We start from the raw sequence: 15,150 nt of genomic DNA on the forward strand, positions 1-15,150 counted from the left end.
CCAAATTCTGTCCGATTGGTGCTTAAGGTTGACCATAAGTGCCAATTGGACAGAATTTGGCATGATATCCCTCAGGAAGATGTCTAACAACTCTCTCACTCAATGTTTGTGTGAGAGCCAGAGGTAGACCAACATGTTGTTTAAGTGCGTAATTTGTGAAGTTCTTTCTGCTGAATAAATGATCTGATTGTTCTGAAATTGTAATCATTTGTTTTTCTCCACATGTACATCATGTGTACCAATTACTGTCCCATTTGGATAATTCCTTCATGGCATGTCCTTTTTTGTGTTAGAGTGTATATTGGTGATAAATGGAAGAAGTAATATCATCCCTGACAGTCATCCATTACTTTGTTTTCAACAACAGGCTGTTATTATATATATGGGTGCCTGCAGAAAACTGTTACGCAGATTACTTGGGTTCATAACATTTCATTGACCTTATTATTACTTTTGCAGCCAGTAATTAAAATGAATTTTTAGGTGAGCATTTCAGAAAGTAACACTGGTCTAGTTTGCACTGTTACATGCAACGGTGGTCAGGATACTGGCATGTAATGAGGTGCTGGAATTCAAATTTGTCCGGACCATTCATATATTATATTCAAACAGCAATCCATGGCCTGAAAAAAAGTTATTAAGCAAAGTTATTTTTCCTTTATTTGGCTCTAACAACTGGACAAAATGTTTTACTACGAATTCCTTACTAAGCAAAGTTATTTTTCCTTTATTTGGCTCTAACAACTGGACAAAATGTTTTACTACGAATGCCTTATAGGGAAACTACTGTGTGAATTGACCAATATCAGGCTATAAAACATCATCTTGGCAAATGTCTGTATAATTCATCATGTTTTTAGTATTAATAAGTCTGTAATAAGTTTAAAAAGTGTAAGATCAAATCTGCTTATAAATTTTTATCTTTGAAATGTTAGATATGTGACAGATGTGTGGGCATAGGCAGTCAGTACATCTTCCTGATGGTCATTTGCACAGTGTCAGAAATGTGGTGGTGGTGGTGGTGGTGGTGGTGGTGGTGGTTGTTGTTGTTGTGAAAGTTAGCTTAATAAAAAGAATATGATTGTAGTTATTTATTAAAAGTTTTGCTTGCTGGCAGTGCACGTTATTTGTAAGTTTACATAAACTTACAACATAGAAATTCGTAAAATTTAAACATAAGAATTTGACTGCAAGAATGTGTTGCAAAATCTGAGAGAAAGTAACATGAAAGTGCCTATCTGATTCCCTGTCTGTTGAAATATTAATAATGACAAGGATACTGTCTAAATTCAACACTGTGAATCATTAAGCTTTTAAAATGATAAATTGGCCCTGGAAAAACTCAGTGCTTCCTTTTTTGTTATTTACTTTTGGCTTATCTGATGCACAATGGAAACATTGTGACACTGCTCTTGTCTTGCATGTCGCATTTGCTGAGCTACAACTAACTACCGGTATTGAGATGTGCCTGGTGCAGTGCTCTCTCTCTCTCTCTCTCTCTCTCTCTCTCTCTCTCTCTCTCTCACACACACACACACACACTCACTCACTCCACTCACTCACTTTCTTCTTCTTCTTTTTCTTTAAAAGCTGACGCAGTAAAGTATAAAATCTGAAATCAGGTGCCTTAAATTAGATTCTCTTGTATTACTCATCAAAATAATCATAATAAAATATTCTTCTCAAAGTGCTTCAGTCTCTTTCCTCATCTTCAACAATTAATCAATAAATTAGTATGTTTCACTTTCTCTGTATGTAACTGCAACCATACTACTCGGCCTATGCCGTACTACTACTTGTAACACACCACTGATGACTACTATGTCTTCTTATCTCGCAATTAACAGTACACACATCTTGCACAGCAGAGATTGTCCAAGCAAGCATCCAGGCAACACAGCATCTATGATGACACTGTGCGCTTATAATTTCAAACAGTACAAAGGCGCTTACACTTTCATGACATCCAAATACTAGAGAAATGCCATGAAATTATCTACAGCACCCCATCAGTAGTAATAGTAGATAACTTTTACAATCTATTGAAGATGTCGTGGTATTAAACTTTTGTGAGGAAGGGAAATTCGTGTAGTCTATACATGTCTAGGTTGATGGGAATGCGACAGGTAGTTGGTTTATAAAACAACTTGATGGCACAGTCAGATACCCAGAAAAGTTGGCGTTGGTTGCCACTGATCAACTGTGGAGGCCATTTCTCAGGTAATCAATACCTGCATGTATATGAATGGGCACAAAATAAGAAGTTTGTGTAAAACATACACTTTTTTGTCTAAGTCCAGTGACCAATAAAGGAAAGAATACTTCACTTAACATACAATATTATGAAAAGGATAGACTGCTACTCAGCATACAGTGGAGATGTTGAGTTTCAGATACGGACTTGCAGATAGAACTTTCCTGTGGAAATAATGGAGATCATCATGAGAAACACCTGATTTTCTTCTTCATCCCTGTCTCTTAGTAATATTGTCACTGAAGGGTTGTTAAACACAGATCTTCCTTCGCTCCACCTAGACTGTCAGGCCGTTGTTTCGCAAATATGTGCACAGTACTCCAGTGCTTCCTCTAGCCTAGCACATTAACATTAACGAAGGGTCTTTGGATGATTTTAGAGCAAATTTCATTCCCTATTATTACCAACTGAAACTATCCAGTGCTGCATGCATGTTACTACAAAATAGGTTTAGAAAGAATTCAATTATTTTAATACCTTCATTTGACAACAGTCGATTCTGTATAGCATATCATTTGGCCCCAATCTTCTTCTTCTTCTTCTCCTCTTTCTTTCTTTCTTTCTTTCTTTCTTTCTTTCTTTTTTTTTCCCCCCCATTATTATGAGAACCGGAATTGTGTGTCATTATCTGTTTTTGTTCTTTTGTATATCAACTGAATAATATCAGGCAATTCCTAATAGAAATCTGTGCACAATTGCAGTCACAGTTAGTCACACATCCTATCCTACTGTGCCTTATAATCGAGAGACTAAAATAGCAAAGACTGGCCAGTAACTATACCACTGCTGTCCGCTGGTTTTCATGTGGTTCAAGTCCACCTTCACCAAACTTGTAGCTGTTTCAGAGCGTGACCTGGCTCTTTGAATGTTTGTGGAATAAATAATAGTTGAAGTCTGTTAAAAAAGTTTTTTTCATTTTTATATTTACACACAGTGAGACTGCCAGTCTGGATAGTACTCCTTCCATTAGTATGTACATTGCAAATATTTCTATTTCTCTTAACTCCTGTTACCATTTTATTTGTTGTTGTGGGGGTTACGCTTCACAAAGTCACTGATGAAGTTCAAAAGCTTTGTCCAAGGACATGGAAAACATTTGCACAATGAATAGATTTATAGGCTATAGGGAGTCTTTTTTTCTCTCTCTGTTCACAAGTCAGACATGCAGAAAGATATCATAATAAATTGATGATGGTGTATATGTTGTGTTCAAAGGGTATTAATTGGTGCTACTGAGTGTTTTATTTAATTGGTATCAGCTGTCATTTGTAAGGTCATTTGGCCTGTTCTTCCTCATGGCACTCGAGAAGGCAGTGGAAAACGTGGGTAACTATTATGCTCTCATTCCCATCCAGATATGTAATGTTTCTGTATTTGCTTCTCATTTGTCATAAATATTTCTCAATTCATGATGAGTTCTGTTCTTCTTTTTATAGTAAACAAACATCAGCTGTTTCCTTGAACCCATTATGCCTTCTACTTTTTCACTGTACTGGCACCCTGTAGACCACTAGTGAGGAAATAAATTTTGTGTATTGCCCAGATTGTAATAACATTTTTGCATTCTGTGTGACATTCAGTAACAGCCTGGACGGCCCACTTGTTGTTAACAAACATCCCCTTCTGTTGTTCTGCAGAACTTCCTGCTAAACAAGAAGCAGTGTGAGGCTGCAGCTGCTGCTAATGGAGCCACTTCAGCCTCCGGGATGTCTTCACTGTCGGGGTCTGCGTCAAATTTTCGCAACTGGTGAGTCTGCTGTGCACTTCTGACACTTTGCTTTTGTTTATAATGCAACTTAACTCTAATATTGATTGACAGCTAACTCTGAGTACAGTATTTTTTGAAGAAAATTCTGATAACCTGTTTCATAATTGCAGCAGGTACAGTCTGTATGAGTTACAATATAATCCTTAAACAGTGTCTGTAATTAATATTAAATGTTTTAGTAAAAATGTTGTGGTGTAGGAAATGCAGGTAAGCTCTGGACTTGCACAACAGCCAAACCCAAGAAACAAAATCTGTAAAACAGAATGAAAAGTTCCTTAGATTTTGAGTTATCAAAAATATTTTTCAAAATCTGGGAGAGCATTTTGTAAAACAATAGTGTATCTCCTTAGTCTCATGTAGAACTGTAACTTGTGTGCTGTGGTCAGTTCTTGTGTGTTTATTGGGTCTGGGGTTGTTGAGTAATACATAATATGAGGTGCTTTCAGTCCTCTTGTGTACTTCTGTCATTTCTTAACTTTCCTGCAAGGTGGTGCTGATGCTTTATTCCTGTACAGTTTAGATAAAACACAGCTGCCGGTACACCAAGTGCATTTATAATTTCTTTAACTGCAGAAGAGAGTATTAAAGTGATAAGGATAGTCGGCATGTCAGTGGAAACATTACACCAGAAGATGCAGCTTACACAAATGTTGGGCGGTGATACATAAAGAAAATGGTGATAAAATTGAAGACATGTCAGGTGATCTTGGTTTATGGCTTGAGTACCATAGAATGTTCCACAATATAGATAATATCCACTAGTTACACAACATTGCCCAGTTACTTATTTATCCTAATCCTTTTTAGGGGTGAAATGTCGTAATTGTCACACACACACACACACACACACACACACACACACACACACACACACACACAAACACACACACACGCACACTTACTCAAAGGTGCGGTCACCCCCCACCCCACCCCACCCAGCACAGCTCATACTGCAATTATTCTGTGATTTCGGCTTACTTTTCAATGAACTTTGCACAGTTTAAATTGGCACTGTGCACAGTCTCAATAAACTTAGTGCTGCGATGTACAGTGTGTTGTTGATTCTCCCTCTAAAATGCATCTCTCATTCATAGGTCCTCAAACTGACTTAAAAGCATCTTGACAGTAGAGTGACATTTGTTGTTCGTTAAGATTTGCATCTAGAAATATGTATCTCTCACAATCCCAAAATTTTCATTACATATGCCTCAAAAATCAGAGAGACAATCGGTCCCTTTTGTCAGCTTGCTCCACATTACCTCCAGTAGTCATAATGAGATGGTATGTTTTTAATAGAAGCATTTAGTTTTTGTAAAATGAAGTTTTACAAAGATGTTTTCACATTTTGATGAAAGCTCTCTCACATAAAGCTATTAGTACTGCATCATCGTAGCGTACAGGGCCTCCACTAAAACTGCAGGTAATAATTTTGGCCGATTAGTGTCAGGGTTACTCAGTGAGTTTCTGTTACAGGAGTATCCTACACGGTCACGACGGAGGACCAGGAACGGCAGCAGCTGGGTCCTCGGCAGGGGCACACCCGTACCGCCTGCCGTCCATTGTAGCCAAGTACGATGACGACTTCCCTCTCAGGAAGACAGGTGAGCAGCACTGCAGGAACTTGAATGCTGCACCACTTTGTGTTGCAGTGTAAAGCTGCATCAGTGAACTTGTAAAGAAAAGTTGTTCTAGACATTCTTTTGCTGTACATATTTCTTCCTATTATTCTTTTCAGTTCCTGTTCCCTCCTCCTCTACCTCTACATACATAACCACAAACCACTGTGCGTTACACGGTGCAAGGTGCTCTGTACCATTGGTAATCGTTTCATTTACTATTCCACTCAAAAATGGTGTGAAGGAAAAATTACTGCCTGTATGCTCCTCTACAAGCTCATATTTGTTCTAAAGAAAGATGAACATTGAGGGCAGGAGAAGGGTTCTGCAATTTGTCACAGTCACTAGTTCTCTGAACATGCTCAGTAGCGTTTCACAAGGAGACGGTCTTCTTACCTCTTAGAGTTCCCATCTGAGTACACGAATCATTGCCTTAACACTCTTGTCTTCTACTGTTTGAACTGAGTGCTAACAAATTTATCAGAACACATCTGAATTGCCTCAGTGTCTACCTATAATTTGACAGCGTAAGATTTCCAAACACGTAGACACTTGAGTGGTACCTGAGGTGGGGTCTCACAGGAATTATGTGCCTGATTTCCTTCACGTGTGCACTATACTTGAGCAGAACAGTCTCAACAAATCATAGATGCTTATTAACTTTTGCTGCTACTGACTTTGTATGATTGTTACATTTAGTATTATTTCACAATGTTGATTCCATATATCTAATGGATGTAAGTAAGTCAAACAAGATAACAATAATACTGTATATGAGCTTTACGGGAATGTTTCTCCCACATGTCTGCCTCAGCTTAACATTTGCCTATATTTACAGCAATCTGCCTTTAATCTCACCAAACAAAAACTCTGTCAGAGTCATCTCAAATCCCCCTACAGTCATTAGAGGTTGATACTTTCCCATATCCAGCAGCATTGTCAGCAAACAGTCTCAGTTCACTGCCTTCTTATCTGACAGATTGTTAATGTACACGGAGGAGAGGAATGGTCCTAGCACACTTCCCTGGGACATCCCTGATGCCATCTTTGTCTCCGACAAATGCTCACACTCCAGGACAGTGTGCTGGCTTCTGTCACTCGAAAGTCTGCAAACCGTACATATAGTTGAAAAACTATTCCACATGCTCGAACTTTTGTTGACAGTCAACATTGTTGTAGAGTGTCAAATTCTTTGCGTGAATTTGCCTGTTGGCTTGCACATGTGGTTTCAGGATATTGTTTGTGAAAATGAGCAGCTTTGCCACACATGGGCAGTGGCTTTTAAATCCATGCTAATTTTAGGACAGAACAAATTTAGAATACACTCAAGGATACTACAATAGACAGACATTGTGGATATTGGTCTGTAATTTTGTGTTTCTGTTTTTTTTCTCCTTGTTGTGTACAAGAGTTACCAGGTTTTTTTCCATTCATTTGGCACAGCCTCCTCCCCCCCCCCCCCCCCCCCCCCCCCCAAAGTGATTCATGTTAAGTGTGAGCTAAGGAAAGGGGTCATGCCACAGATCACTTTGTGTAAAGAAGTGTTCGATCGGGGCCTGGTGCCTTACTCTTTTCCAACGGATAATGTTGCTTTTTCTCCTTCTCTTCCCCCTCCGTAACTGTGCATAACATTGTTAGTATTCTTTTATTTTTTAAAAACTTGGCTTCATTCATATCTTTGATTGTACATCATTGTAACTATGAAATGTGAGGATGACATTAGCATGCAGGGAAACAGATTTCTCTGTATGTCAGAATTCCTTTTATTTGGCATTTTACCTTTTTTGATTATAATTTACAGGAGAAGTACCATGTCTTAATTATCTCAGCTCTAAAATTATACTAAGTTAATTCCTGTTAATGCCTGGATTATTTTTGCATTATCACCATAAGAAAATAATGAAAGACATTGAAGAATAAGATACAAATTGTTTCCGTACTTTTTCACTTGAGTACTACCTTGGGTGGGAACAGTATAGCCCACAGCTTTTACTTATAAATTTAGCATTTCCCCTCAATATCTTGTAACTTACTGAACCATGTTTCAAATAAATTAATCTCCTCCAATTCAGAATTCAACAGTGTTTCAGTGTACTTACATCAACACTTAATCAGTAATTTGCATTGATGTTACTTCTTCATTGTCTTCTCTAAGTTGTGATGTAATGCTATTTCAGTGCAATTTACAGCTAGTATATATACTGAATTTTCACAGTTTCTTTGAAGTTGCTTTTCTTTTTGATATTAAGTAGAAATACAATTATTAAAGATAACATTTTGTAGCAAGAACTGTAACTAAATTGTTGTTGATGCAGTTTTGTGTTTGTGTGAATATTAACTGCTTAATATCTCTATTAATTCTTATTATAATTATGTAGAAATGTAATATTAATTGCTTGAAGTTCTGTAGCTGTTTTAAAAATTTGTCTGAGTCTTCTTACCTGCTCATTTATTTTGCAGTGTGTTGCATCTTGCATGTTTAATGAGACACAGAAGGATTTTTGCAGAATGAGGTAGTAGTACATGTGGTAAAATTACTTACATTTTTATGTTCATCCATTACTTTGAACATTAGCTTGCTTCAGTTTGAGTAGTGTTCCAGAATGCTAAGTACTTTCATGCTGCAAGCACACTATCCTCTCTGTGGCCTCTGTGTGTGTTTTACCGTAGCGATAATATGACTGACTGTAGCTCTAACATTGGTGTATCTACTCCTCTCCATGCTATGCCCTCGACAGCATCTGAACCAAACCTGCTCAAGGTGCGACTCAAGCAAAGGGTGATTGAGCGCCGATCTAGCCCCATCGCCAGGCGCAAAGATCGACTTCTGGCCAACATCAAGAGGAAGTCACAACTCGCAAGTATGCGGGGTTTCCTGGTTGTGGGAATAATAAATACATCCTGGTGATGTACAGTACAGCTTAGGCAGATGTAACTGATGATTATCTTTATTATTGAGAAAAAGTCATTTCAGATATTTCGGAGACTATTGCACCCATTAAGTACAGCATTTTGGATACATTGTGCATACTCTTTTAATAAAATGATGTTAGCTGTACTTTGGGATTTTAGAAATCTACAATCTTTAATGATTATTGTTCTTTTGTGAGGATAGGAAAAATGCGGCACTGAGTATACATTTGTTTTCTTTTCCTACTTGTTTTTTTGAGATAGACTGTTTTACTCCCTTGATTAAACTTTACCCAGAAACTTCAGTTTTATTTTTAATAAATTGAAAATGTTTTGTCTGTATCAAGTTCTAAGTTATTATTTAAAACAAAATATTCAAATGGTATTAGGAGCAGTATCACAAGTAAAGCATCAGTAGATGCAAAAATTAATATTGAAAATTGCTTCTTTGTGTCAGCACATATTTCAAATGTCAAGATTAAATCTGTGTTGAGTAATCATGACCATTTAATTACTGGTATCTGAAAGGAGAAAATATTAATAGGTAATAGTTGCAGACAGAACTTAGTGTGAAACCTCTTTTCATTGATATTTAAATACGGATAAAATTTATTGGCAGCTCCCAGTTACTAGTTGCCTTGGCCTAATTTGCATGTTTGTTATGCACGGCATGATTTCTTGATATATCACACTAACATTTGTTGAGCTTAAGCGATGTAGACGTAACTTGCCGATATTATTGTTGCAGCGGAAGTGAATGCTGGTGGTGTGGGAGCAAACAGTGTGGACTCTGGTCCAAATTCCCCCCCGGCAATCCCAGGTGGCGGAGGCCGCCAGCCTTCACCCTCTCACCAGATGGGTCGCAGCAGCACACCAATTCAAGAGGTAAAAATATCTTGAGTCACTTCAGAGAAGTGTACGTGGGTTTGATCAGCAAACAGTAGATTGTTTCAAAACTATACCAGAGTTGTTGAGTGATTAGTGACAGACTCACATATTCCTCAGAAATATTGCCAAGCAGTCAAAATATACCTCTCTTCACACCTCTTTCATTTAAACATCATCCAACTATTCCACTGAACAGGCCCTAATGGCTTTTGATGTAGTTTCAGTGATTTAGTCATTTGTCAGTATGGTAATTAAAAAGATCTACCGTAATTTGGGTAAAGGGAGAGCTTTACCCAGACTTCATTTCAAAGTAAACATTTAAATGTTTCATGTGAGCACTGTAACTACAATGTAGTGCATTGATTCCCAGTTTGTGGATGGAAGAAAAAAAATATGGTTTGGTCATGTCTCTAAATTATTTTTAAAAATAATCTCTGTTATGACTGTTTATATTTATTAGATCATCATCAGCCATTTGACAGCCACAGCTCAATGAAGACAACACCTTGACGTTTTTGTGCTCCACAGTCTTCAGCTACATCTGCTCCACAGTCTTCAGCTACATCCAGCATATTTTCCAATGTCCTTTTTTGGTCTCTCAGAAAGTGGCAAAGAACTTCCAATGCATTCCCTTATCTGTTGCTTTCGTTTCCTCTCTCCTATTACTTTATCTGTCACCCATACTTCTGTCACTCACTGAGCAGTGCTCAGTTTTGAATGATCTCCATGTGTAAAATCCATACCTCATTGAAACTTCCTGGCAGATTAAAACTGTGTGCCCGACCGAGACTCGAACTCGGGACCTTTGCCTTTCACGGGCAAGTGCTCTACCATCTGAGCTACCAAAGCACGACTCACGCCCGGTACTCACAGCTTTACTTCTGCCAGTATCTCGTCTCCTACCTTCCAAACTTTACAGAAGCTCTCCTGGTTCACAGGAACCAGGAGAGCTTCTGTAAAGTTTGGAAGGTAGGAGACGAGATACTGGCAGAAGTAAAGCTGTGAACCAGGAGAGCTTCTGTAAAGTTTGGAAGGTAGGAGCCAAGATACTGGCAGAAGTAAAGCTATGAGTACCGGGCGTGAGTCGTGCTTTGGTAGCTCAGATGGTAGAGCACTTGCCCGCGATAGGCAAAGGTCCCGAGTTCGAGTCTCGGTCGGGCACACAGTTTTAATCTGCCAGGAAGTTTCATATCAGCGCACACTCCGCTGCAGAGTGAAAATCTCATTCTGGAACCATACCTCATTGCCATATGGCAAAACTGTTAATACGCACTCTGATCATGAACTTTGTTTCAGAAGATTTCCAACTTTTGTCTTTTAAGCTGCTTTACCTTGTGAAAAGCATTCCAAGTCTTATGAGTTGGTAATTTCTTTTGCAGCCCATCGAGATTTAGTAGTCAGCATATGTCATCAATAATAACTTCTGTCAGAAGCTGTTTTCTCGATTTGGGAAATTGAGAAGTAAATGCTGTGTGTTCTAAGATAACTTTGCAGTGAATGAAGGAATGTTACAAATTACAAATTTTGATCGTAGTAAAATTTATCAGATCTTATGAAGAGGATTCTCTGACGGCAATATGCTGTGGAACAATTGGTGTCAAGTATGCATTGTTATTGATAAAAACCTTAAGCCCATCATTTTCATTTGGTAAAATTTTCAGGTGCAAAAGTAGATTTTGTCTATGGTAACAATGAAAGCAAAAGTGAAAGCAAAGGAGCGAATAAACTTGGAGCATGACTGAGAATTTACGTCAGCTGACACCAAACCAAGTGTAAAAGAAGTATTTAGAAATGATATTGACTCACTTTGCCACAACATAATAGAAAATCTACGGAACCTCATAAGGTTTACATTTTAGAGCATTAAATTAATATGTAAGAATGCAGAGTTCTCAGGTTTCCAGCTGCTGCATCAAGTGATTAAAATTACACAAGCTTCCAGCTGAGTAACCCTTGGCCATTCTCAAGTGGTAGGACTGCCAGTGTGCTGCTGGTACACCCTTATATACAATAAATGCCAACTGTGACATTGCTGGTGCTCATGATATCCCCACATTTGGGCATATGTTGACTTGTTTGATGCAGCCGCTTCAACTGTACGATCACTGGATCCTACACCATGCCAAGCTGCAGGTGACCCCCGTATTTAGTGTGTTAACAGTGATTTTTATTTCAAGGGCTTATTTAATTACACAATCCCAGAAGCCATTAGTGTGAACGACGACAGATGTTTCATCAAATTTTATACAGTGTTTGCTTTTCTAAAGCATGCTCGGATAAGGCAGATTTCTCAGGGTAGCATAGACGATAAAACCTTTCGTGCTCCTTCCTGAATTGTTCCACAGTGTGTAATGTTTGTCCTGCGTAAGAAGCCATTGAAATAAAAATCACTGATAATGCCCTAAATAGAAATTGTGGCCTGCAGCTCGGCATGGTGTGGGCTCCAGCAATGGCAGGGCCGAACAGGCATTTTGAATGCTGAGTTTACACACAGCCATATATGATGATGCTGTGGGCACCAGTGATGTCACAGCTGGCAGGTAGTGTACATAAGGGGCATACCAGCAGCCCACTGGCAGTCACACTACTTGACAGTGGCCAACGAATGCTTGGCCATAAGCCCGTGAATTTAATCACTTGATGTGGCTGGCCCTGAGAACTCTTTCTTCATTAAATGAATAATATTTATTTTATCACTTCAAAAGTAGAAGTATTAACCCCCCCCCCCCACCCCCACACACACACACACACACACACACACACACATACATATTTAAGATGGTGGCACAATGGGTTGAGAAGAGCCATGTGAAGCAGTGGGACAGAATGTGTTGAGGTTGTGAAGGAATGAGGATACAGTTGTCTTGGCCCTGAGTCCAGACTGTGAAGATATCATCAATGAAACGGAACCAGACAAGGGGTTTGGTGTTTTCGGTTCTCTAGATGGCATGTAAAAAGGTTGGCATAGGAGGGTGCCATGCAGGTGCCCATGGCCATGCTACGGATTTGTTTGTGTACCTTCCCTTCAAAGAAGGGCCTCAACCTATGGTAACATACTGTTCCCACATCTTCCACTCAACAGTTTCCACCCCACACCCCCCACCCCCTCTGTCCTGTCATCTCCTCCCCATTCTCATCTCCCACCCTGTTTATTTGCTGCCCTCTTCCAGTGCATCCACCCATCTTTCCCTGCTCCTCTCCCTTTTTTCCCCACCTCCCTGCCCCACAACTTCCTGACGTTGCGTCTGTTGGCATTCTAGTCTCTGCACACTCCACCAGACAGCATTCGTCTCTCTCTGCCCATCTGTAGACTACTGTCCCTTCCCTTAGCTGCCCCCTCCAGATTACTGCTTGCATCCCACATGATAGTTGCATTCTGGCCCGAGGTGCTGGAGTTGGCAGTCATGTGTGCATGACATGCATTTGCTTGTGTGTGTGAGTGATGTGTGTCTCTCACTTTTACTGGTGAAGGTTGTGGCTGAAATCATTAGTAAGTTTCTTTTAATTGTGCCTGTCTGCAACCTAATGTGTCTTCTTCAGGTTAAGTAGCAATATGCCTTCTCTTACATTGTTGATATTCCTACCTGGATTTTCCTGTTTGTTTAATATTTGTATTACAAGTTCTTGCAGTGGTGCAAGAATTAAATTGGGGCAGTACTGGTGGATTTTTCTTTGTATACTGAGTTCACCCTTTCTGTTTTTGCTTTGCTTCCCATTGTGCTGTTTCCTGTATCTGGATGGTACTTTTGGCACCACTTACAGTCTTTTCATGTTGCTTTGAAGAGAGGTTTTCATTAAGATTTTGCTATCGTAGACACTGAATGCTTCACATATTGGCCATTGAAGGCTTCACACATTGGTCATTTGACAGCCAATTGCATTGCATTCATCATCTGTCTGTTTATAGCTTTATCATTTGGTCTTACACTTATTATGCAGTTGTCTGTATTTACTCAAAAGTTTCTTTACAGAGAGTTTTTACCATTTAGCGTTCCTCTTGTCATGAATTGTTCTCCTTGATATGTCTGTCTCCAGTTCTTTGTCAGTTATTCTTCCAAACCTGAGCCACAGTTCCTCTGCATGTTCCTGCCCAGAAGTAAGTATTTAATTTTCTCCTCAAGACTGAACACTCTACGTATAAATCCTTCCACCTGTTTTAGTTGCTCCTTGTGCTTTGGTACTCGTTATTGCTGCAACTCCACTGGGATCATCATCCTCAAAGAGGTCAAAGCTGTTTGTTGCCATTAGCTCTAGTTTTGTCTATTTGAGGTAGTTTTCAGAGAAGACATTTTGTACTCCTTCATAGGCTGTGTTGTCATGCCAACTGTGTAAAAATTGTAATTATACCATTCATTTGTTGATTGATTGAAGTCTCCTTCACAGTACGGAACTGAGTTTTTCTTTTATGTTTTCCTAATATTTAGGGAATATTCTGATTGGTGATATGGCCCAATTGTAAGTTTATGCCCACCCTTAATACCGTGTCTTACTCTTGCTCAAACGATCTTGCATGCAGCTTTAATTTTTATCTTGATGGATCCAAGTTTCTTGTCTGTTGAGACAAATTCATGATCTCCATTTCCCATTAGCCTATCCTTTTGCTATACATTTAGATACACTGCAAAATTCTCATTGCTGTCAATGTTTAGTATTAGTCAGTGTTCTCTATGAAATATTATATAAAATCCACTGCTGTTTAAGATGGGCTTCAAACTCTTGCACTTGATTCGAAATGCTTCAGCAGTCGATAACTATGATTTTAGTTTTCTCATCTGTGAAGGATCATTTTTTGTTTCTTATACTAATGCTTTGCCATCTCCTACAGCTATCCTTATCTGGACTGGATGGAGAGTTGCCTACTCTACAAAAATCGTAGCATGGATACCACACACTGTCAGCTACTTGGGTAGTAGCCTCTGATGTATGTTGCCATTTGGAATGACCCTACAGTTCTCATAATGTCTTGGAAACCATTGCCTAGCTTGTCACAGAACCTTTGAGGCTTCTAGTTTAAGCCGTTCTCACAACTTGTCTTCCAAGCCTTTTCTGCCAACTACAGGAATGGTCCAGATATGACCTCCATGCCCAAGGGGCAAGTGTCATTTGTTTTGTTGTGCACTACAATCTACGGATTGTTACAAAGGCTTCATGCTGCTCGGTGGTCTAGTGCAAGTCTTTCAGCTGGAGGTCACTCTGGCAAGTGCATGTCTCCGTACTACCCAAGTAATCCTATTGGGGAAAGAGGATCTACAGATTAATGTGAAACGCGAATCACATTTCACTCCTGGCAAGTCCTCACTTCATTTGGAAGTGGAGGCTTTGTCAAAGGCAGACCGAAATGTTTCTGATCCTGCAACCTTTTTCTCTCCAGATGAGCACCTTAAAACTAGACCACTAGCCCCAACTGTGTACTGAAAATGTTGAGGGCCTGCTGTTGTAGTAGATCTAAGAAGAGACCCCAATATTTATTCAGTGATATTTCCTGGCTAAGTCCTCGAGATAAATTTACTGAATTGATATTGTCTGTAATTCAGGGTCACAAGTTATCTTGTAGGCACTGTAGAAGATAATGATGATCAGATTGTGACATCGAACATCTGCGTGTAAGAACTAAGTGAAATGAAGCCACAGGTGAGGAAGCTAAGGATGTTGTCACAGGACACACTGCAACTTAATGTGCCATTCTCGAACATGATATGATCTCCCATATGAGA

General features: G+C 39.2%; 1 protein-coding gene across 2 annotated transcripts in view; it reads left to right on the top strand.

Annotated features, from left to right (window-relative positions):
• Window positions 1–15,150, top strand: part of LOC124787737 (histone deacetylase 5) — a 112,744-nt gene that overhangs the window by 26,869 nt on the left and 70,725 nt on the right. The window contains exons 4-7 of one of the 2 annotated variants that reach the window (XM_047254591.1): window positions 3,892–4,001; window positions 5,496–5,623; window positions 8,377–8,499; window positions 9,297–9,433. In XM_047254591.1, coding sequence (XP_047110547.1) covers window positions 3,892–4,001; window positions 5,496–5,623; window positions 8,377–8,499; window positions 9,297–9,433 — 498 coding nt within the window. The remainder of the gene's footprint in view (window positions 1–3,891; window positions 4,002–5,495; window positions 5,624–8,376; window positions 8,500–9,296; window positions 9,434–15,150) is intronic. The other variant, XM_047254592.1, reaches the window with a different exon arrangement.

The sequence above is a fragment of the Schistocerca piceifrons genome, chromosome 3 (assembly GCF_021461385.2).
Source record: "Schistocerca piceifrons isolate TAMUIC-IGC-003096 chromosome 3, iqSchPice1.1, whole genome shotgun sequence".
Lineage (NCBI taxonomy): Eukaryota > Metazoa > Arthropoda > Insecta > Orthoptera > Acrididae > Schistocerca > Schistocerca piceifrons.